The sequence below is a fragment of the Sminthopsis crassicaudata genome, chromosome 6 (assembly GCF_048593235.1).
Source record: "Sminthopsis crassicaudata isolate SCR6 chromosome 6, ASM4859323v1, whole genome shotgun sequence".
NCBI classification, from domain to species: domain Eukaryota; kingdom Metazoa; phylum Chordata; class Mammalia; order Dasyuromorphia; family Dasyuridae; genus Sminthopsis; species Sminthopsis crassicaudata.
The window spans coordinates 4036396-4060845 of NC_133622.1; the positions used below are offsets into that span (position 1 = coordinate 4036396).

The 24450-nt window shown below is 42.2% G+C and overlaps 1 protein-coding gene and 1 long non-coding RNA gene across 5 annotated transcripts in view; one reads left to right on the forward strand and one right to left on the reverse strand.

Annotated features, from left to right (window-relative positions):
• LOC141547666 (uncharacterized) overlaps positions 1-24450 on the forward strand; it is a 519112-nt gene that overhangs the window by 389341 nt on the left and 105321 nt on the right. The gene's annotated exons all lie outside the window — the stretch shown is intronic.
• The window catches only part of HS3ST1 (heparan sulfate-glucosamine 3-sulfotransferase 1), a 42040-nt gene continuing 31354 nt past the window's right edge, over positions 13765-24450 (reverse strand). For all 4 annotated transcript variants that reach the window (XM_074276131.1, XM_074276130.1, XM_074276127.1 and 1 more), the window contains one exon: positions 13765-15123. In XM_074276131.1, the coding sequence (XP_074132232.1) occupies positions 14055-15002 (948 nt within the window). In that variant the 5' untranslated portion in view covers positions 15003-15123 and the 3' untranslated portion in view covers positions 13765-14054. The remainder of the gene's footprint in view (positions 15124-24450) is intronic.

Genomic DNA, 24450 nt, shown 5'->3' on the forward strand with positions numbered 1-24450 from the left:
AATGTACTGTTGCTGGAGTTATGAACTGATTCCACATTTCTTTAGAGCAATTGTAATTATGCCCCAAATGCTATAAAAACATGCATGCCCTTTAACTGATCAATATAATTACTAGGTCTGTATTCCAAAAGACATAAAAAAAAACAAAAAAAGGAGAAGTACTTCTATATACAAAAATATTTATAGCAGCATTTTTGGAGGCAAAGAATTGGAAATTGAGCAGCTGAATTGAAGAATGGCTGAATAAATTGTGCTATGTGATTTTGATGGACCACTATTGTGTTGAGAAAAAATGATGAGTAGGATGCTCTCAGAAAACCCTGGAAAGACTTTCTTAAGCAGATGCAAAATGACATGTACTGTATACAAAGTAACATCAATATCGTAAAAAAGCGTCAGCCACAAATAGCTTAGCTATTCTCAGCAATACAATGATCCAAGACAATTCTGAAGGACTTATGATGAAAAACGTTATCCATCGCTAGAAAAAGACATTATAGTGCCTGAATACATATTGAAGCATACTTTTAAAACATCTTTGTGAGGTTTTTTGGATCTGTGGTTCCTTTCACAACATGACAATTATGGAAATGTTCTGCATAACTACACATGTATAACCTATGTCAAATTCCTTGTCTCCTCAATGAAAGGGGTGAGGAGGAAAGAATATGCAATTCAAAGTTTTAAGAATGAAAGTTTAAAAACTCTACATGTAACTGGGGGAAAATAAAATACTAAATACATTTTTTAAAAGTAAGTTTATTAAGTTATCTCATGAGTAAATGCATATCAGGCAATCACTCAAGATGGACAATGAGCTTGAGCCAGAATTCAGTGTGAACAGGAAATTGAATTGGATTGCATTCAACAAATTCAATGGGACTTTCAATGATTCCAAGCTATTCTGTTGCCAAAAAATAATACAAAAAACCCAAAACCAAAACAAAAAAACCCAGACATTTATTAAACAACAATATTCTCTTGTTGGTGACAGCATGTGTTATGAATCATGAAATCATCAAGATCTGAAAAGACTCTCCATTGCAGATGACTCAATTTCAATGAAAAGATATGTGGGCATAGGTTTAAGTAATTTATTGCACACATCTATGGATTCATTGCACAATATATGACCTCAGGGTCTTATCAAAGGTAGTATGTTTAGAAAAGAAATTAGTCAGGTTTTATGGTGAAAATGAGAAATCAAAGATGGATAGCCCAAGTGTTGTAGTGTTATGTATAATAATAATCGTGAGATAAAGTCCTAGAGCGTTGGACAGATCCTCTTGGAATTTATCGAAGGATATCAATAAAAATTCTACAGGATGAGAAGGTACTAGTGGTTTGGAGCCCTGTGCAGTAGTGAGATCAAGCAGTACACATGAAAATAATAAAATGAGTATTGGCTAATGAGGTTAGGAGACTGCTATATTGTCTGTCCACTGTAAAAGATGGTATGGCTTCTTGAGTGGTTTAAATTAAGTTTGTTCCTTCTTAAGGAAGTGCCTTCTTTATCTACTACTATTTTGAATCTTCACGAAGAAAAATGTTTTCATATTTTTCATGTTTGTTGAGTTTAATCATCATAATTTCTGGTTTATTTCATGGGATTCTTGTTTTTGCTTCATAGAGTCATGTCTGGTCCTTAAAAATTACTAGTGTTTACATTTTTTAGCAAATATATTTCCATTGCTTTGTATTAATCTTCTGAAATAGTCATTTTCTCGGTTAGAAATAATGTCAGAGATCATGATTTAACCTTAGGCTGCTGTTATGTGCACTTTTCATGTCCATGTTATGTTTTTCTCCATAGTAAAGGGGCCTTGTTTCAAATAAGTAATGAAATTGATATTTTCCAGTGATATTTTTAGTTCAGTTATATAGGCAAGTTTTGACAAATTAGATGGGATTCAATGTTTCAGCTTTATCTTTTTGACTATATATTATATTGTTGACCCCAGGCCAAAAGCTACTTTAGATCCACAAGCCCAGGGCCTAAAGGATGTTAAATTAATCCCCAATGAATTCATGCCTTGGTCTGATCATTAAAGATGTAAAAACTCCTTGTAGTCCATGAGAAAATATTCTAGGTGGTCCTCTTGATAATGCAAAATAACTATTATTGTTCAAAATGTGGAGATCAGAATACTTTATATATTTGCCCTGATATTTAAAAGAAATTAAGAATTTCAAGGGATAGAGAAAATGAGAAAATGTAAGTAATTCAAAAACAAAGACTCAAGAAAAATCCTTTTAAAAATGATGCTTTCAAAAGATAAAATGAATGAATGAGGGAATAAGCATGTGAAGGAATGAATCAACTAATCAATTGAAAGCATTTATAAAATACTTCTTAGCTCTAAATACCACACGAAATAGAAAACGAAGACCAAGCCTGTCCTCAAAGTGTTTGCAGTATAAAGAGCAAGAAACAAATCCAGAAGAGCCGTGACATGAGAATGGAGTTATGTAAGTGGAATAAAGGATGTGGGAACGTAAATCAAGAGGAGAATAAACTCTGGCAGGAGATTATGAGCAAAACTTTGATAAGATTAGCATGATAATGTGCAAAAGTAATTCAATTAATAATCAATTAAACTAGATTGTTGAATAAATGAATGTGCTTAATACTTATTTATTGATTGCCTGATTTTTTTTAAGGCTCTTCCCATGTGAGGAGGTGTTCAACTCCATTCCCAGGCTCACATTTTACAATTCAAGGATCGGACAATCACTAAATGCCCTCCACAGCTTGTGGTGTTTGGGGGGGCAGTTTCCTAGGGGAGCCCCGGATCTTCTCTGGATTAAAGGGTCATCACAAATTTAGCTATTCCAAAGTGGATGCAAATCTCATCGGGTTAGGGAAATGATGGTTGGAGAGAGCATGGACTGTGCCTTCTGGTCTTCTCTGGGCCTATTTTTTCAAACTAAAAACACTTTTCATGGTTATTAGTGGCTATCTATAGTACATCTCAGATGTGACATTTAAAAAAAAATTGAAGCTGTCGGAATTAGGAGGTGGCTAAAGAACAGAAAAGTTCACAGCGTTGGAAAATCTTTCTCTGCCATTCCCTCCCCCAGCCGGGAACCTCAGTCCTCACATGCTGGTAACTCCAAGACATCCAGGTCTTCACAGGCTCCATCAGGCTTTTCTGCCCCCTGGGGAACAGAACCTACCATCAAACATTTCAATTGGAAAAAATTTTAAAAGGCATGAATATGCAAACATCTTCAATAAGAATGGTACATTATCTCTCGTTTAGCTACAGTCAGATATACAGCATAAAAAATGCATTATTTCCAAGGAAACATCAGAGGCTTCAGTACCCCTTTCCTGTTTATCCACATTTCTAACCCTGTGGCAACTCTTTTACCTTGAAAGTTTAATTCAGCCCCATGTGTTTGAGCTAAAAGAGAGAGGTAGCCTATTGTGTGACAGGATCCAGAATGCAGCAGGGCAGTCCTTGGACTTAAAAGTAGAGAAATTAGGGAAGGAGACTGGGGTCAAATATCTGCACGGTCAATTTTCCATAGGGCTGGGAGTAAGTGACTGAGAAGTCTTGAATCCCAAATTAAAGATGGGACTAGAAGAGTTCAAAGGTTTGCTTTTAACAGTCAATCCCAGGATTCAGCATCACTTAGGAAAATAATTGAATAAAGTCTGCAAAGAATAGCAATTACAGAAAAGCAGAATTTAATAAAAAAGATGAGTTTGGGTATTGTGGGCCACTTTTTCACAGGTCATATGATTTCATAAAAATGAGGTCATTGGAAATAGGAGAATAATTCAAGAAAGGGAAGTGTTTTTGAATCATTTATCCTGAGATTTCAGGCCGCATCAATTTGCAACTCGAACTTGTATGTGATCCTAGAGGTTTAGCTCCACTTTCCCAATTGTGAAGGTTGCTCAAACTGTTCCAAATGGCGTTTCTGATAGAAATCTCGAGTTTAGTATCCGGGGCGATAACCAGAGATTCAAGAACAGAGCTTTTGGGTCGGAGTGGAGTAGTTACTGAAAGAGCCAGCTTTCATGTCTTCCTGGTTTATGGTGTGAGTTTTGGCCATTCATTATCCCTTCCATTATTGAATTTCCTCATGTGTGAATGGAGAGCTGGACTAAAACATCTCAAAGCTGGCTGCCAGATCGAATGCACCGAGATCTCTCAAGCCCATGTTGACGTGCCCTTCTCGGAGTCCCTTTGTCTTGGTCGCCGGCGTCACACACACAAACACCATCACCCCAATTATTAGATCTGTCTTGTTGGTTCAGGAGCTCAAAAGGCCCCCAGTTTCTTGGAGATGAACCAGAAGACAAAGAGGTGGCCCTGGGCAACCCTTCTGGCTCTAAGCTGATGTTTCTATGACTTTGTATTATTTTGCATTTGCTACAGCCACTCTCCTCCAAGCCAGACCCAGAATAGAGACTGGTATAATAGAATCAGAAAAATGTGTTGCGTCTTTCATTCCGTCATTTTCAGTGGCGCTGACTCTTGGTAATCCCATTTGGGTTTTTCTTGGCAAAGATATTGGGATGGTTTGTCTTTTGCAGCTCATTTTACAGAAGGGGAAACTGAGGCAAGCAAGATTAAGCAGCTTTTCCAGTCTCTGAGGCCAGAACTTAGATCCTCCTGACTGTATGGTCGTTCCCCTGAACCAACAAAAAAATTGCATATTATAAATATATTCTATGCAAGGGCATATAATCCAGACCTAGACAGGATGAGGGGCAGCTGGGTGGCATAGTGAGCAGAGCACTGACCTGTGGTCAGGAGGACCTGAGTTCTGGATTCAGACACTGCCTAACTGTGTGAGCCTGGGAAAGTCACTTCACCTTGTTTACCTCAGTTTCCTCATCTGTAAAATGAGCTGAAGAAGGCAATGGAAAATGCCTCCTGTGTGTTTGCCAAGAAGACCCCAAATGGGCTCACAGAAAGTAGAATATTCCTGCCCAACAACCAATAGGATGTGATAGTTTGGGCTAACCTGTGGGGTACAGAGAGGGGGTGGCCCCTGCCTCCTGCACAGCCTTGTCAGCCCCGGCTTCAGGAGCGATTCCGGAATTCCCTGGCCCGTTTCTGGCTTCTGCTTGTTCAGTCACAGCTCCAAGCACAGAACACAACAGAGAGATCCTGTGGCCAGACTCGGGGGGAATACGACCATGTCGCTAATGGAAGGTTGCCTTTGTGGAGGAGTTTACCTATTGAATTAAAAGGATTCGCGCATGTTGTGCTATCTGTTGCCCATCAAGCTCCCAGAGACAACATCCAAGGCGAGCTATCTGCCTTTTACAGAGTGGGCTCAGGTCACTGAACTTTCTCGTCCACATTCACAAAGCAGGCGGCTCTGCGGCCGACACTCGAACCCAGGGCTTCTGCCTTCAGGGCAGTGTCCTCTATTTCCCAGCGATGTCACAGGGAGAGCTGGAAGATGCGGGTTTGTATTTCCAGCTCCAGAAGTCAGACTGCTAGCACTCAGACCTTCCAGTTCCTAAACTATAAGGTATCAGTCCTCACCTTGGCAGAGAAATTGGCTCCCGGCCAGAGAATCCCTGTGGTGGAAAGCTTCCCGGTGGTTGCGGATGGGAGAACTCCTCCGGGAGGGCCGGGAGAGCAGCTGCCTCCCCCCCTTGACGAGCAGTTGCATGGAGATTCTTCTGAAGAAAATATTATGAAACCAGCCGGGACCATCAGCTGCTGGAATTGCGCAGCCGGGGCTCGGTGAGGAAAGGCCGACGTCAGCCAGCGGCCCACAGGAGCCCCTCCGGACTTCCTTTTCCCCTGTGGCTTGGAACAAGTTTGGTGTCTGGCCATAAACCATGACGATGACTTGTGAAGTTGGTGCCTTGGCAGGAGCCGGATAGTCAGGGGACTGAGGCAAGGGATAATCTGGTCATTGGAAAGTTGGAGCTACTGGGCCCAGAGCCACAGGAACGGACTCCCCAAACGCCATGAACAACAAAAAAGAGCCTCCCGGCTGGTTTGCCACAATGGAAGGGACAGTAAACCAGGCTCAGGAAAGCGAGCTTCTGGCCCTCAGCCGTGTGGCTCTGAGTCAGTCACTTGATCTTCCTGGTATAAAAGAAGAGGCTGGACACCGCTCTCCCTCCCACACTGGGACGGTCCCCATCACAGTGTCCATATATCACACGCCAGCAGAAAAATGAACCAAGAGTTGGGAGAGAGTTTTGCAGAAGCCACAGATGACACAACAAGATGGGAAGATGACCAGAAAAAGTGGAGAATATGTGTAGAGTATGATGTCAAAATTATCTTTTAATAACATTAGGGAGGGCCAAAAAGTTCTAAGCATTTTTTAAGATCAGGATCCCACTTCCCTACGGAAGGGATAACTGTATTTCACTTCTAAATCTTAGGCTCCCTTGGCCCTCAGGCTTGGACATGGAGATCTTGAAAGTTTCTTCTCGTTCTTAGAATCCCTGTGGATGGGACACGGATCTCACATGGGAGTTGCAGGGAACCTGGAGAAGCTCCACTCCAATTTGCTCATTTCCCCAAGGAAACAAAAGATGTTCAGATGGGAAGAAAATCCCCCCTAGAAAGAGAGAAGGCCAGAACAGTGAAGATCCAGCCCGCCTCCTAAGCCTCGTCTTCCCTGACTCCATGCTGTTGCCTTCTATTTGTGTGCAAGGCAAGTAATAGTGAACCTCTCCTCATCTGGAAAATTAGAAACTTGCAAGTCTAGAACTTTCGGCAGATGATCCGATGGACCTAAGACTAAGTCCAATGTCAAATGTAAGAAATAAGAGTCAAACAGGTGAACCTCAAATTGGATAAAACAATAAGAATAATATAACAATTATATTCTTATGATCCTAGGCAGGCTCAATTTAAAGCCTTTATGTGCCTCCTAAGCATCTGGCACATCCTAAGTACAGAGGCTGCAAAATCAAAACAAAAAAGAGGAGATAGCCCCTGGGGGAAAGCCACAGTAGCTCAAGAAAGGAGTTCTAGTTGGGAATCACAAAGATTGCTCAATATTGTTCCTTAGCACAGTTCCTTGTGGATGTACCACGGTCCCGATGTGATTTCTGCATCCAGAGCAATAAGTGGAAAGAGAAAGGAGGGGAATGTTGGGGGGTTGACAGAAATGAATGTCAAGATGGTGGAGTGGAGTTCTGGAAGATTTGGCCAGGGCTGGCTAGAAATGGGGAGGAGGGGGAATTTGGCTGACTCTCCAATTAAGACACCAGGATTTCCAAAGATCTGTGACCCCAGTTCTCAGGGAAGATTAAGTCCTCCAACACCAATGTATTATCTGGAAGGCCCATGGTCCAAGTGGTGAGAATCATGGTGCGGGTTACAAGAACCTCAAGGGTCCATCCAAGTACGACATTTATGTCTAGCTCTACGATTTGCAAGTTGTTCCTTTTATCCTTATGATGAGAGAGGTGCTATTCTTGTCCCCATTTTCCTGGTGAAACTGGTGTTTGGAAAAACCATGTTGACTTGCCCAAGGCCACACAAGCAGTAAGTGTCTGAAGCAGGATTTGAGCCTGGGGATTCTTGACTTTAAGGCTTTCTTATGTGGCTAAAATATGTTGCATCTAAACTAGCAACTTAAAACTCCCAGTGAAACGAAATAGCATTTCATATAGTTAGATTGGAAGGATTATCTCAGAGAAATAATTTACTTCAGAGGTTCTCAAGCTGGGCCTTATAGATAGATTTCAGAACATAAATATAAATATATTTATTAGCATTTTAAAAAATCTAAGGAAAAGGTCTGCAGGTTTCACCAGACCGGCAAAGGAACCCATGACATCTTAAAGGTTAAGAACCTCTTAGCCTAAACTAGTTTTATAGATGAGGAGTTTAAGGTGCAAGGTCTTAGAGATTACTACCCATGGCAGAGCTTATATTTAAACACGCGTCTTTTGGTTGAAGCCAAGCCTCTTTCCTGACACTGTGTGCTCTTCCCATCATGGAGAGCCTTCTGCAAATAGTTTGTACACATTGAGAAACTAGATTTTCTAAAACACAAATAAAATTCTTAGTAATGTCACCTGATTGTCACCAACAATCTTTTTTAGAATTTGACCTTAAAAACCTCTAAACATTTTAAGAAGAACCAAGAGGGGGGAAAGAAGGCAGAATGTTGGAAATTGGAATTAAAAGAAAATGGAAAAGAGAATTAAACCAAAAATAAAACAAAAAAACTTTGCCCCCTTGTGTATAGGTAAATATTGAGAGGATTTGGTTTTGTCCCTTCTGGGAATTCTGGGTAGTCCTTTCCCTCTATGATTTAGGAGATCAATCCTGAGCTGCTTAAAAATATCAGGAGGTAAAGGGACTTTTCCATTTTCAGAAGCAAGAAATCACCTTACTCCAAATCCAATACGTGAGCGATACTTCCATTTTGCCGAACAGAAACAAGAAGATAAATGGTCATTGTCATGTAGCCAAAGGTAAACATAATCCTTTTCCAGCCTTCTCCCATGGCCCTCCAAAGAGGGGGAATAAAAGGCTGACATCTTTCCATTTTACTGAACTAACAGAGGGCTAACATGTGGAAGCCTGATCTTTAGGAGAAATAACTCAATCTTATACCACTTGGGACAGAGCCGTCTGATGGGCTCATTAACTGCCGGACTGCCCTTGTTTATGAAGATGTTACATAACTTCTTCATGGGGATGTGAGAGAGGAACATCTGCTTCTGGTCATAGCGGGGGAAGCTCTGAGGTCATTCCCAATCCTCAGATGCTCGGATTTCTTTGATTCCAGTAATTATTTGCAATAAAATGCACTTACCCTGAAATACCTGCCCATTTTAAGAAACACTTTGGCTAACCTAGTTTTCATGGGGAGTGTCTTCCTGGCCTACCTGCCTCGGTGCAGAAACCAGCTTTCTCGGTAGCTGTAAGGTGGTATTTTTAGGTTCTGGGAGTGTCCGACTGATTTGAAATACATTTTCTGAAAATAGTTCAAGGTTCTGTGACCTTTCTGCTCCTGTCTTTTTCTCAGCCTTACTTCCAGGCTCAATGCAGAGCTTACCTTTGCAGACATCTCAACAGTCCACCAGGATGGTTCTTCCAAGTATAGATTAATACACATTATTAAAATAAAAAAGTGTTCCTTTGAGGCAGATGTGCAGAAAGGGGTTACGTATATCCCATATCAACTGGACACTTCAAGAAAAACAAGATCATATTGTGTAAGGTTTTGGATCATGTGGAAAATAGACATAATTTCTCAAGCGTGTAATTTTGGAAAGCTGCTAGGGTTTGAACGCTCACTTTTCCAATTAGTAGGGAGTCACTTAATTCCTGGTTCTTGGTCTCCTTATGGGAAATGGTGGAATGGGATTGATTTCTGTGATATCTAGGTTCCCTTTCAGCTCTAGATCAGTGTTCCTTTGAGTTTCAAATTGCAGAAAGGAGTAATAATCAATCTCCATTTTGCTTTTCTCTATAGATCAGCTTGTAAGGGTGTTTGTATACAGGTCTCTCTTCCATATCATAAAAGTCAGGGGCACAGTGCCCCTGCAATCTGGAAAATTCATGGAAAATGTTTTGTACTAAAGAAGAAATCTGACTTTTTTTTCTTTTTCTTTCTTGAGGTCTTTCCTGTACCTTATTATAAAATTTGGGTTGATATTATATAATACCATACATATATTTTATGCATTTTCAGTTTCCAAATTCTTTCTGTGTTGTCTGTAGGCTTTACCTAGCAATAGCTTCTGCAAAATTCCCCTGAAATTTCCATTTCATTTTTTATGTTTCTGGGGTATAGAAAAACCGTGATGGGGAAAGTCGCAATATGAAAGGGGATGACTGTATTTAGGATCAAATCTCTTGTAGGTTTTTTCATCAATTGAAATCAACCCTGAGGTCACAAAGTCACAGACTTTGTTGGATGCGAGGGACCTGAGGCATCAGATCATTAATTTTGCAGTTGGAAAACAAAAGCTCAGAGGAGCCATCCAGCTTGCCCAAGATTATACATCTTGTAAAGTGACTGAGCCAGGACAAGAATTCAGTGTTCCCAACTTGATCTTGTTCTTTCATAAAGGGCTATAAAAGGGCAAGTCTATATCAGGCAAAGGTATCCAAGCAGACCAGGAAATTTGCTCCAAACATAGCTCTTCCTCACACTAGTTAGTTAGTTGGCCTATAATGAAATGCAGTGTGAACAAACACACAAGAAATGTGGCTGGATCTTAACAATCAAAGTGTTGATGGAGATGGTTTGATGAGCTCTTAAAGCAGCCCCAGGAAAAAAAAAACCGGGAAGGTGGGGGGCTCAGGTAGGGAAGATGGAGGGACCGAATAATCACAGGCTCAGCAGCTGGATCACAGGATCTTGAAAATGTCACCCTTTTTTGTTGTCTGGACTTGTCTCAACTGTCAAATGAGGGAGTGAGATTCTATGACCCTGAGACACCTTCCTGCTCTAATTCAAGACTGTTCTTTCTCTTCCTCCTATCATGGTGCCCTTGAGGTTCCTTCACTGTTTTTCAGCATTACCCTTCCTTTCTCTCTTGTATTTTTCCCATCCCTTCTAGACTCTGCAGGAATAATCAGGGCAGGGCCAGTTCCCAAGGGAGGAAGGGGTGACTCTTGTCTTTAGCCGTTGTCTACCTGGGAGTATTCACCTGATCAATGAATGGATGAGAAATTCGGTAGAATTTCTCATTGATTCAACAAATATATTGGCAAATCCATGTCTTGGCTAGGTAACTTGAAGCTGGTTCTGAGATTGAAAAACCTGGATAACTAAAACTATTGCTTAGATGAACCTGTAATTGCCTGCAATAGTTCAGCTCAACTGATTTCATTGGCTTAAATTATTGGAGTCATTCTTCTAGTCTCGAGTTTGATGTCTATAATCTTGGTTTTCAATAAAAGTTAACACTAATTCTTGCAAATCATTGAGCTTGGTATTGAGTAAGATTCAAGGCTAATTTTATAGCTTCAAAGACCCTTAGAGTCTGTTGGGGAGATAGATCATGTCCCTAAATATTGACAAACCGAACTCAGAAGTATATTAGAATCACAGAAATTACCAGTAAAGTGAAGGAGAAATTACTTTACACTGTCTAACACCTATTTAATGTCAAATTGCCATGGGGCTCTGCACCTAATGTGAGGAAGATCTGGAGGACAGAGGAAGAAGGAGAAATGAATCGTTTTCATTTTATAATTTTTCATTTCAACATTTCCATTTAAATGTTTCAGAAAATATGCCTTAGTGAGGAAAAAAGTTCCAGTTATGTCAATACTCAATGGATTTTTTTCTTGTTGACTACAAAAATGGCTCTTAGCTGCTGAATCAAGTCCTTCCTCTTTTACCTAGTTTTTAAGAGTCTCAGTTGTCTTCCTCGTAGCAACATTACGTCATAAAGGAGAGGAATCGGTTGTACTCTAACACCTAGGCAGGGCTGTAGTTCTACTGGTTTCTGTAAAGTACTCCCCAACCCCAAGTATACTGTAAACAGTCTGACTTCTTTGTCTCTACTTTGGCTATTCCTTGAATGCTCCTTCTGTCCTCTCCCTTTACACAGCCTCCAGCTTACCCATCCTTACCTTTGATCCCTGTTTGGGGAACCTTCCCTGACTATCCTGGTCCACTTTGAACACTGCCTTCTCTGACTGTGGTCAGTCTCACACAATTTAGCCCTTCTCTCAATTTTTAGGGGGGATACATTCAGTTAAAATCCATAAACACTTAAGTGTCTTATACAATACTTTGACAACTAACCTTTAAGAGAATAGAGGTCATTTCATTCGATTCTATTTTATGATTGCGGTGTGCTCTCTTAGTGTTTCAAATAAATTGGATGGTCCTTGGGGGCAAAGAATACATCTTTTACACCTGTCTAGTATCTGTCTGCATTTTCCAAATGTTAGCCCCTGAAGGAAACTTAGAACATAAAATAGGAGAATTGAAAGGGCCTTAGGATCTGGAATGAAGGGATTTAGGACTTTTAGATTACTTAGACCCTCCACTTTATCCCCCTTATTTTACAGACAAGGTGAAGGAGTTTCAGAGAAGCAGAGTGACTTACTGAGTCACATAGTAAAATGGCAACAGAGCTGAGGAGCTGGGACTAGAATAGAGCCTTGTCACTCCTATTCCATTGCTATTTGTTGGTTTTTTGCCTTATTTTCTTTTGCAAAGCAGTGTGAGGATCAGTTACACCACCCCAATCTCTGGGAGGTCAGAAGGATATTCTTTCATGGTAAAGGAGTTTTTCATCCCACCCATGGGTAACTCCTGGGACATACTCGGGGCAGGTCAGTCTCCAAAGTGACCTGCTGGAGCAGAGAGTGGCCATGGGTGATTCCCCCATCTCCCAATTCTCATAAGAGACTCCAAGCTGGTTAACATCTGATCAGCTTCTAGGAACCCAACCTCTCCTTTCAGATTCCAAAAAGGGCCCTGATATGTGGTTCGCATCCTGGAAGTCACGGGGTTTGCCTAGTTCTCAGACCTTAAAAACAAATTTGTTTTTTTATTATTGGGAAATCGAGCTGGCCGAGACTTTGCATGGCATAGAATTTTTAAATCTGGAAGGGACATAAGAGAAGACCAGTAGCACAAGGTATATTTATATACCCAAGATGACCGAGGGCCAGAGAGGTGAAGCGGATTGCCAGAGGTCATCCACACCAGCACTTTGGTCTCTAGCCTCCCAAACCTGCACTCCTTACACCACACTGCACTGAAATTATTCTGTAGTAAACCAAGTTCAGTTTGCTTTTCTGGGGAACAGAGGATTGACTAAGATGGGAATAAACTAACTGCCCAAAGATGAATCTGCCTCAGGATCCCAAGAATTACAAGTGCTTAGAAATCACCTAGTTTAGTCCTGTTTTAAGACAAGCAAAAAGAAACTAGGGAGATTGGTCATAGGCTAGAATTGTTTTTTTTTTCTTTGTTGCAAATATCCAAGTGCAGCAATGTCTCATTGACTTAATAGTGTGTGATTCAGGATCACAGATGGCTTGCCACAGCTGGGAGTGACGCCCATGTCTATGGACAACATTCTCCGCAAGGTGTCAAAACTTCCTTTAAATGGGGCTATGGGAGCATCCTGTATAAGTCAAAAGCTGCCTGGGAGCGGGACCCTTATCTCTCCCACTGTTGATGCTGGCTTCTCTAATTTGTGAGGTGCAGAAATGAGCAGGATTTGGACACAAACTAACTCGTTGGATCAGAGCCGTAGGCTTTCTATCTGTGTGTATGTCTGTGTATACACCAACATCTCTATTATATATCACACTATATTTCAATGTCATCGGTTTCCTTGGATATCCTCTATATTTTATTTTGTGTATTTAAAAACATTATTCCGAAGAAGGGTCCCCAGGCTTCAGTCGCCTGCCAATAGGTGCATTGACTTGAAAAGGTTAAGAACCACAGACCCAAAGCATTCGGCTTTTATGAGATGCTCTGTAATCCTTACAAAGTTTACACAGGGTTGAGACCCAAACTCAGATATTTGCCAAATTTCATTTCAGTCTGGGAAAAAGTGCTACTTCTGCGAATAATAAGGCATGTCAGGCAAGATACATTATTTTATGAGGCAAGTCAAAGAAATCTGATGACCACAGTGAGGCATTAAAAATTAAAAGAACTGCAGGAAAAAAAAAAAACAGATTGAGAAACATAATGCACAAGCAATTTTCCATCGGAAAGTGATAAAGGGGTCTGGATATTGCAGTCTCGCACTGCCGGTTGCCTCAGGTGTTGGGGGCAAATGGATTTTGTACTGAGAAGGACGACGCGGTCTCTAGCAAATCTTATGCAGTGAAATATTTTAGTTCCTTCATATAGAGACATCGTACACCATGTTAACAACCATGAAAAACAATACAAAATGCTTTCAATTTAACAAGTAGAAAAATATAACTAGTATATATGGCAATTGTGAATCTAATACTGTACAGAAGTAATTTATGGATTTTTACAAATAAATTATAGCTTCAATGCCCTTTGTTATTATTATTAATATTATCATCGATATTTTTGTCTTTCCTAGACACACACCGGGACTTAGAGGAGAAAGGTTCAGGACCTTGCTCGGGAGTCTAGTGCCAGTCAAATGTTCTGCCCACGAGCTCAAAGAATTTCTTATTTGGCTCATGAAAGTATTCGTGCAGTTTATTAAGTAGTTTGGGATCCACTTGAGGGTGTGCTCTTCCTTTTGACTCATGTAAACACCGGTCTCTGCCGCTGTCCCTTAGGCAGTAGAAGCCTTTTGTTTTATTAAAATAGAAGTTTGAAGCATTGATTTGTGGAGCCAGCTTCAAGAACCGCTCTACTTTTTCTATTTCTGGGAAAGGGTCCCTAATGAGTTGATCCCCATCCACGATGTGAATGTGATCGAGGGGAAAGTACCGGAGCCAGTTTTGCATGTGAAAGTAATAGAGGCTCCGGTTTATTGCCTTGTACTCCACATTGAGCTCCCCGTCTTTGATGAGGAATTCTTCGATGGACGGGTAGGGTTTGTGTTTTTGCACGTGGTTATAAAACACTTGAGTATAGTCAGACAGAACTCGCTCACTGGGGTCTCGCAAGATCAGGAGCAGTCTGATGGAGGGGTTCATGTTATAAACTCTCTCAGGCACTTTGGACGAAGTGAAGTAAGCGGGGGTCTTTTCTACGGTGAGCTGATGAGGGAAAGAGTAGGGCATTTGGCTGAGGTACCATTCCAGGCCGTTTCCATAGTGATCTTCCCAGTCAAAAAAATGGACTTCACTTTCAGCAGCCGCTATCCCCGGGTGCAGACTGAGCATCTCCAGCAGGGCTCGGGTGCCGCCCTTCCTCACGCCGATGATAATCGTTTGGGGCAGCCGCTGGCTGGACCCATTCAGAGGAGCCCCATCTTGGAAGTTGCTCTGGACAGAGCCTTTCCTTAACAGCTCTTTCTGCCCGGCTTCAGAGGGGGCTTCGACTTGGGAGCTGGCGGCGGGATGAGAAGGCACTAGCTGGGGCCGGAGGATGAGCAGCATTGCTCCCAGAACGAGTGTCGTCATGGTGGACGCTGGTCTAGCTTCACTCAGCTGGAGGAGGGGTCATGAAGCAACTGCTGCATAGAAATGCCTTCACACAGCTCCTCCTGGTCCTCGGCACATATATCTGGCAACGGGGATCTCACTGCAAAGGAAAAGAGACAGAGGTCAGCCACAGACCAGAGCGGAGCCCGCAACGTCCGCACCTAGGGAACTAACGGGGGCGAGTCACCGCCCTTCTCCTGGCCCGCCTCTGGGTGTCTGTGAGACTGAGGGGGCTGGAGCTCATCATCTCTCCTGAAGGTGTTTTCAGCCCTGACATTCAATGTCCTTTGGGTCCTCCCTGTTTTAGCATCCCAGAACACTAGAGTGGTTAGAAACCTAATAAAGCAAGGGTCGTGATGTTCGTAGGAGAACCCCGTGTCTGCCGGGGCTTATTTATAGATGACCAGATGCAGGCTTTGATAGCTAATAGAAGCTGCACATATCAGTAATTGTGCTATTCAGGGCTGGTATCGTATCATAGATCATTTCTGGCAACAACATCTGTACAAGGCAACGCTAACACCCTCAGTAATATTCAGTGCAATTAAATATGAATGTCACACACTATTAATTATTCATTCCTTATGTGTTTATTGTTTGTCAATGATATTCATTAGTAAACATTTTTATTAGTGACTGTTTCCCTTGAATATTTGTATAAATTTAATCTTATTATTTAAGAATAGGGGTGGAAGCTGATTTCAAAGGATTCATGATTTAAAAAAATGCCGTCTGCCTCCACAGAAAGAATTGATGTTGTCTCAATACAGACTAAAACATAGTGCATTTTTCTTCTCCCTTCTTCTCCCTCCCTTCCTTCCTTTCCTTCCCTCCTTCCTTCTTTCTTTCCTCCCTCCCTCCCTCCTTTCCTTCCCTCCTTCCTTCCTCCCTCCTTCCTTTCCTTCCCTCCTCCCTCCCTCCTTTCCTTCCTTCCTTCCTTCCTTCCTTCCTTCCTTCCTTCCTTCCTTCCTTCCTTCCTTCCTTCCTTCCTTCCTTCCTTCCTTCCTTCCTTCCCTCCCTCCCTCCCTTCATTCCCTCCCTTCATTCCCCCTCCCTCCCTCTCTTTTTTCCTTCCTTCCTTCTTTCTTATCTTTATCAGTCCTATCTTCCTTCCCTTTATGAGCTCTGCCTCCTTCCCTCTCTCTCTCCCTTTCTCTCTCTCTTTCCTTCTCCTCCCATTCTTCCCCTCTTTCCTGAGGAACCATGTTCAGTACTATATGGGTTATATGGGATATGTTCTCTCTTTTTGGGAAAGGGGAGAGAGAGAACTTTTCATATAGTATTCCAACTCTGGAAAAGTTCAGATGAAGGAGAGAGAGATCTGAGATTTTTATCCAGCTAATTCTCTGTACCTCTGTGCCTAAGGAAGCCTGAAAAATGAGGGGTAAAATATTTTAAGGATAAGCCCTTGTCCAATGCAGATCTCTTCTTCCTAGATGCCTTTAAAAGTCTCTGTGAGTGATTGTGATCAAGCTAATTAATAACCGGGTGGCCTGAGGTGATGCATCTTTCTGAAATTACCTGGGGCACCCCCTAGGTAAAACACACACAGTCCATCCATTATTGGATCTCCACTTAAAACATGATCAGTTTGCTACATTAATACAGCTAATACTTCACTAGTATAAACTGAGAAATTAGAGTCATCTATATAATGTGAAGGGACAATCACAGAAAAGTTTAGGCAAGAGACATAAATATTAGATTGGATTAGGGTTTTAATACATGGGGGCAAGTGTAGTGTTTCGAGTTGGGGAGATATTTTCCCTATGAATAGCATGGATTCTAGTGAGTTCCTTATAATTAAACGAAAAACTATCATGTTTCTGGTAGAAAATTAACTGAGAACAAACAATCTATCCCCCAATCGGAAAATGGTTAAATTGTGGTACAGGAATATAATGATGTGATGTCAGAGAGGCGTTGAAAAGTTTAATTTTTATGTTTGATGGTGTAGCACGTTGCTTTCCAAATATATACTTTTTTTTCAAAGATATACTTCCCTCTTTCCTCCCTAGAGACCAATCACCCTCAAACAAACTGGGGAAATGGAGAAAATAGTTTTGCAGAACTAACCAACGTCTCTGTAATTCTGGCTGTACAGCCAATGCTTTGTCTCTCCCTCTGCCAAGAAAGGACCAGAGTGCATTTTCTCACCCATTGTTTGAAGTCAGGTTTGGTCTCTGTTGTTTTTCTATTTAGATTTTTTTGTAGTCATTAAATACATTGTTTGTCTAGTTCTGAAACACAGGAAAAACTGTGTCTACACACCGACATCCATGTATGTACATATTTATGGAAATATATTTACTACTATAAAGTGAGGTAAACAGAGTCAAGAAAACAACATACATAAAGACTACAACAATGAAAAGAAAAGAACACAAAATAAGCAAGCGTGGCCCTGGACAAGAGCTGAGGAAGCTACTTCATTTGGGGAAGTAGGGGTAGATGGTGTGAATGTGGACCACCGACTATCGCCAGATGAAGTCAATGTGTTAGTTTCCGAACCAGCAGGTAGATATTGCACCAAATAGGATAATCTGGAGAAAATTGGGTTCAAATGCTGTCTCAGACTGTACTATCTGTGTGACTTAATTATTGTTGTCTCAGCTTCCTCAACCATTAAATGGGGAGCTTAATCCCCTACCTCTCAGGGTACCAGATACGATTGTTTATAAAGTGCTTTGCCTGATGCCTGGAGTATAGTAGGCACTTAATAAAAGGGAAGGGCTCTTTCCCTTCTTTGTTTTTCAATCTTGGTTGCAGTGGATAACTTTATGAGTAGGGAGTGAGCAAGGAAGAATATAAATTCATAAATCCAGGTGATATAAAAACAGAAGATGTGATGAAAAATAAAGTGTGTGTGTGTGTGTGTGTGGCCTCTTATTTATAATTCAGTTCATCTTTCTGAACCTAGCTCTTCTTGTCTATGTGGCTCTTTCTCATCTGCATCCCCTCCCTCAAAGGGGCAGCTCCAGGCTGGAACGGGCAGGAAGACCTAGACTCGGACCCTGCCCTTGACACAGGCTGTCTCTTAGCCCTCTAAGAAGCTCCCTACAACTATAAAGTATTGATCTTTATTGGTACATAAGGTTTTCTCATCCAGGGATTCTTTGTTTCAATTGAATTATGGGTCCATTTTTCATTCCAGTTCCTTTCTCAGAGAGCCAGTGGGTGAACCAAACATAATAATGTATGTGAAATCGTTTGGTAAAGCACTACCCAAATATGAGCTATTATCATCATTAATCAAGGTAGATTTGAAATTTGCTTCATTAGGGTGAAATTCTTCAAACTGCACAAATGGAAAATGGAACCTAGGAGACCCTGACTTGTCATCAAACCAGCAGGGCAAATATCCTATTATACAAATTTGGTTTGCTGATTTTTGAATGTATATTAAGCAGTAATGCAATTAAAGCAATGTCGGTCTTTTGAGAATCACAGACCTTTAGAGCTGTAAGAGACCTCGGAGATGATCTAGAATAATTCTCTAATTAGAAAATTTAAAACAAACAAAACCCAATACTGTCGTGAGACCGGGACAGTTGATAAAGCAATGATGCATCTTCCGTAAAACCGCCATGATTTCTTTGCTTGAATGGCGATTGTCCCAGAAAACTGTGGGCACATTGTTTTTGTAGGTAAAAGGCCAGGCTTTCTGTTTGTGGGCGTTTTAAATGAATTGACCACTGAGTTCAAACAATGGAACAACTGATCCATTCAGTCCAACTCCATTCCTTTTTTGAAGCTCAGGTCAACTGGGCTGGCCAAATGAACCCATTATTTTTGTATTGTACTGATATGACCTCAGAAACAGCAGTCGGGACACCATCTTTGTATTTGTGCTGAGAGCTAATTCTGAGATTACTGTTAGAATACTGTCGGCGAGGCTGAATCGAACAGTCTTATGTCCAACCTCTTTTCTCTATTGAAGAGTTAATTAAAAATATCGCTTACGAAAATACATGCTTTGTATTTTGCAATACACACTACTGATTCCCTAATGACTATTACCAGCTACTTCGATCACTCCTTCCTGCAGATATTGGCTGAGCATCTCTAAAATACAGAGCACTGTGCTGGGCACTGAGGAAGAATACAGATAAGTAAGAAGCAGCTTATGGATCATGATGGACTCTTGTTATGCGTCCCCCAAGTGCCGGCTTCCGCTTCCCTAGAAATGACGTGCCACAGTCTCCCTTAACCCACCGTGGCCACACTGAGTCACAGCAGTAGAGCATGGTGACAGGTGGGCCACTTTTATCTTGTAATCCTGGGTTCCTAGAAGAGGGGATTACACATAGCAGTGCTCCGCACAAATACATGGTGAAAATGAATCAGGTGTTAGAGCTGGAAGCAGTAGGGAGTAGTGGAAAGGGCCGTGGACCTGTGTCCAAGAGGCCTGAGATGGCATCCTGACTGGCTGAAGGTGCTTGACCTTTCTATAGTATTGATATACCTCTCACGGGGCTGTTAGGAAATCTATTATCGTTCACATAAATGTGTTCTACAAATATCGATTCTAATCATGACAATAATAATTATTGTTACATCATTTTCTTGGGCACTTAAAACTCTTTGTTCCCACAGAATGCCTCGTTTGACCAAATGAAATTCTAATTAAAAATTCCCATGTGTTATGAGCTCAGATTAGGCTCTGGAGGATTAAGTGGGTGATAACCTAGCTGAGGAAATGAGGGACAAGGGCTTCGTCTTTAGGCCCAACATGTTGACGGGTGAAGAAGGACATGACCTTTCCATGAAAGAATCCAGAGATTCCTTGGCAGGCCCAGTCTTGGGGGATGGGGGCAGTGGGTAAAGAGATCACTTTTCTGAGGTCTCATCAATGCACCCCAAATCAGACTGTCTCTTTAGGACCTTGCCTGCCTTCCTCCATGACTTCCGCTAGGGCAGAAGCCACACTCATGTGTGTGTATGTGGGGGGTTTGTTACCCCTCCTTATCTGGGCTCCCATAGAGCTGGAATTGGGGGAGGGGAATAACTTGCTGTAGAGGCAGAGCTTCTCAATTAAAGAAGATCAAAAGACAGATCTTTCCCAGAGCCCTTGTTCTGTTCCCTTCTCTTAAAGGGAGAGATAATAATAGCATCTCCTTTGCTCAGGTGTTGTGAAACTCATATGAAATAAAGTGCATAAAGAGCTCCGTAAACCAAATTAACAAGAAAGCTTTTCTTCTGAATGATCAAAACCCAACGAGGCATCCTAATAAGTCAAAGAAAAATCCTCTCCCCTACGCCTACCCTCTCCAGCCTTACACAGCACACACACAATTAAGGCAATCACTGGTATTTGAACCAAAAACCCAACTGCCAACTTAAATTGGCTTTCCAGCCTTCCTGTGTCCATGAAAAGAGCCCCAAGGCTGGTGGAAGTTCATACAATCACCAGATGGATTGTTACATGAAAGTTATCCAGGTCTTCCTAACTGAAGACTTACAAAGTCTGCTTCCAAACCAAGCCTGATTCATCTCAGTTTGGAAAGTCAGTTTGTTCAGGGCTAATGATCTAGTCTCATCCCCCATCCCTCCAACCCGACTGCTTGGAAATCTTGCCCCTCCCTTTGCCATGAGTATTCATACAATTCATAAAACCATTCGTTTGTACGGGGAAGGGATCTGGGTTTTGTGACTATTTTGTTCAGATTTTCTATCTCTACAACAGCTGTTGCCTGCTCTCTCAAAAGCCCCGCTTCCTCTCACTTCCAGCTAACTCTTAGCGGCTAGCCTTCTTTCCTTTTATCCAAAAGACTGAGGCCATCTCATGTTAGCAAACCTCAACATTTGCAGTGCTCTACTCCACTCTCTCCTTCTCCCCAGTCTCAGGAGCTCACCGAGCTTGGCCAGGCTTAAACAAATCCCCATGTGCTCAATGACATGCCTTCCTAAGCTTATAGCACCAAGGACCATTCTCTCCTCCCATTTATCCACAAATTCTCCCTCTCTGCTGGCTCCTTACCCTCAACTTATAAACCCTCCCCGTCCTTCTGCATCCTAAAAACAGACCAAAACTGAGACAAAACAAAAACATTCCTTGGATCCGCCACCCGCCTCTCTTCCCCCTCGCTGTCACACTTGTAGAAACGTGCCCTCGTTGCCTCCTCTTACTCATCAGCCAATCACCCTCACTTTCTATACCATTCTCTATTCCTGACTCGTGTTTATGGAGTGGGAAGTGGAAGGAGTTGGGGGTTTGCAGCAGCTGGTGTGAGAACGTGTTGCCAAGGCCTCTGAAATGTGAGAGGGGAGCCACCATAAATGGATCCCCTTTCTCCAAAGCGAGGAGTGTTAAGGTTTGGACCCACCTCCCTGGCAAGGGGGAAAGGAAGCCCGGAGGACCATCCACAGCTGGCTTTCTAGAATTTATCAAGTTTAGCTTGGTAAGGTTATCTATAATCCTAGCTGTTTTTATTATTATTATTATTATCATCATCATCATTATTATTATTATTATTATTATTATTATTATTATTATTATTATTATTAGGAGATCAAAGGCATAAGACAATAGTGAAGGTTTACAGGTTCAGATAGGAATCATCTCCATCTCTGTGCTGGGACTCTCCCTTTGAGGACCCACCCAGGAGCAGAGGCAGAGGAGGACTGGATTGCCTTTGACCTGCAGGGATGCCTCCAGTTGGGTTTCAATAATTCAGAAGACAAGATTCCTTGCCTTTGGTCACACTTGGTTTACATGTATTTATCACATGGCTCAGCCCCCCTGGGAGCTGTTAATGAGGTGCCACATACATATGAAAAGGAAGAAGGTGGGGGAGAAGAACAAGAGCACCTTCAAATGCTGAATATTTTACCAGAGAAAGGCAAGAAAATAACCTCCATGAACAAAGAGACCCTTTTGTGTGTGTGTCTTTTATTATCTAATCCACAATCTGAAACTGGGTTTCAAATGTAATTATGGCTACAATTCTCCATCTGCCTTGCACGGAAATGTGTGCTGGGACAAAATGAATACTGGCTACTGCAGGGAGGGTCAGTGGAATGTACCGGGGAGAGCCCACTGCTCCGTCCTGCTGGACCTTAGGGGCAGGAAGAGCTCTGGATTCAGCCTGAAGACCTGAGTGCAGGTGCTGGCTCCCTGTGTGACCCATTTCCCCTCCTTGTCCCTCTACCCCTTTAAACTGCTTAGTGTGGACAGGAAGGTGCTGAAACTGAGTGAAATGCAGGATCTGGGAGTGTTCTTAAGGACAGAGCATTGTTAAAAGCTACACAGCCTGGGCTCTGGGTATGGAGCTTTGGTCTTTGGGGAAGAGAGGGCTGGGTGGCTTACACAGCGTGTCCCTAATTATTAAAAGCAATAGCTTATGTAATATTAACATGTGAATATTAAATATTTTATATAACTTTTGAGAACTGAACTAAGACTTTGGGGAAAGACTATCTTATATAAGATGATCACATCCATTTAGGTTGATTTTCCCTCCCCAGCCCCCTTCCACCACAGCCACAAGCTGCTCTGTACAAAGTAGAATAAACCCCCCTCAATATTTGCAAAGTAGAATTTGGTTTCCAATCCTTCCGCTTGCTTGCCGGGGGCCTGAGTAAATCACTTCCCCTCTCTGACCTTCAGATCCCCCTTAAGTTCAAGGAAAATGAGAATACTCACAGAACTCTTATCCTCACAGGGCTGGAGTGAGGAAAGGACTTTGTAAATGTCCAAAAGCAGGACAAAGGTCAGGCTGCAGTGGCTCTCTCTCATATGATGTTAAAAGCTATAGAGAAGGGGCTCCAGGGCATCCGGTGGACCCATTATGTGGCAGGGGGAGGTTGTGAGAGAGAATTACACAGCATAACAAGGGATGTGCAAGTCTGATGTGCACCTTTCAAAGGGAAAGCCACACTGATGACATTGTGGATCCTTACAAAATATTGAAATTATCCTAATTCTCCAGCCACTGGGCTTTTCTAGTATGTAGGGCATCCCAAAATGAGGGCCAGGGTCAGGGCCAGGAGCCCAACCTGAACTCCTCAGAAACAAAGGACATGAGGGCAGAGGTGACACAATGGATGAAATATCAGACCAGGGTCAGGAGGACCAGAGTTTAAAGGTGACCTCTCAGACATTTGACACTCAATAACTGTGTCACCTGGGCAAGTCATTTAACCCCAACTATCTCACAAGAAAATAAATAAATGAATAAATAAACAAAGGGGAAAAGGGATGAAGGGAGGAGGAAAGGTAGAAGGCAAAGAAGGATGGAAGGAAAAGGAGGAAGAGGGAAGGGGAGGAGGAAGGAAGAAGGTAAAGAAGAAAGGATGGAAAGGAGAAGAGAGGAAGGGAAGGACAAGGAAGAAGGAAGGAAGGAAGGTAGGAAGCAAGGAAGAAAAGGAGGGAAGGAAGAAGGGGAAAAGGAAGGAGAGGGAAGGTAAGAAGGAAGGAGGCAAGGAAGGAAGGATAGAAGGAAGGAAGATTTCAAGGGAGGAAAAGAGGGAAGAAGAAAAGAAGAAGGGGAAGGATAAAAGGAGAGAGGAAGGAAGGAAATGAGAAAGAAAAAGAAAGGGAGGAGCATGTATTATTTAGTATATGCATAACGCTATGTCCTGAGGATATGGTTAGTCAGTCCACTCTGGGGCTGGGCAAGGCATCAGGAAGATCTGAATTCAAATATGACTTCAGAAATGTGCTGTGTGACCCTAGACAAATCATTCAACCTGTTAGTTTTCTGAACTTTAAAATGGGAATAATGATTCCTCTACCTTGCAGGGTTATTGCGATGATCAAATGAGGTAATATCTGGAAAACTGTTGAGCACAGTGCCTAGAGCTCAGAGGGCACTGGGTAACTGCCTATCCCTTTGCCCTCCCCTTTCCCACAAGCATTTATTTAATGCTCATCCGTGCCATGTAAGCCCTGGGGGATACCGAGGCAAACTCAGCCTCCTTCCCTAAGGAGCTGACGCTATAACGTGGGGACCACAACCACATGGTAGTTTCAGTGGCAATCTGGACAGCAAAGTGTTTACCAATTTTTAAGGTGAAGGAAGAATGGGGGAGGGTAAAAGGCCGCTAAGGGCTCCCCCATCTTTGCAGTATTTTATTATCTTGTTAATATTCAATTAGTCAAATGGGTCTGTGGTCTTGGGATTTGGAACCCTCTCTAGTTCTAAGACTTGTGACCCACCCATCTTGCATCTTGCCCGCTACCTGTGGTCCCCTGGGATGTGCCGGAGGCTTTTCTGTGCCTTCTCCCAGGGACCGTCCACTTCGGGGCTCCCCCATGTACCGGCTTGCTTTCTTGCCCCAGATCAGCCCCATTTTCTCACTCCATTATCATCATTCAAATCTGACCCCTCTTCTAAGCCAGAGGAGTCCAAGTTATTTTTAAATCCCTCTCCTGGCAGGTAGGCAGGGTAAAAATAGAGCTGCCCCTTCCCATGCAGGCTCTTCT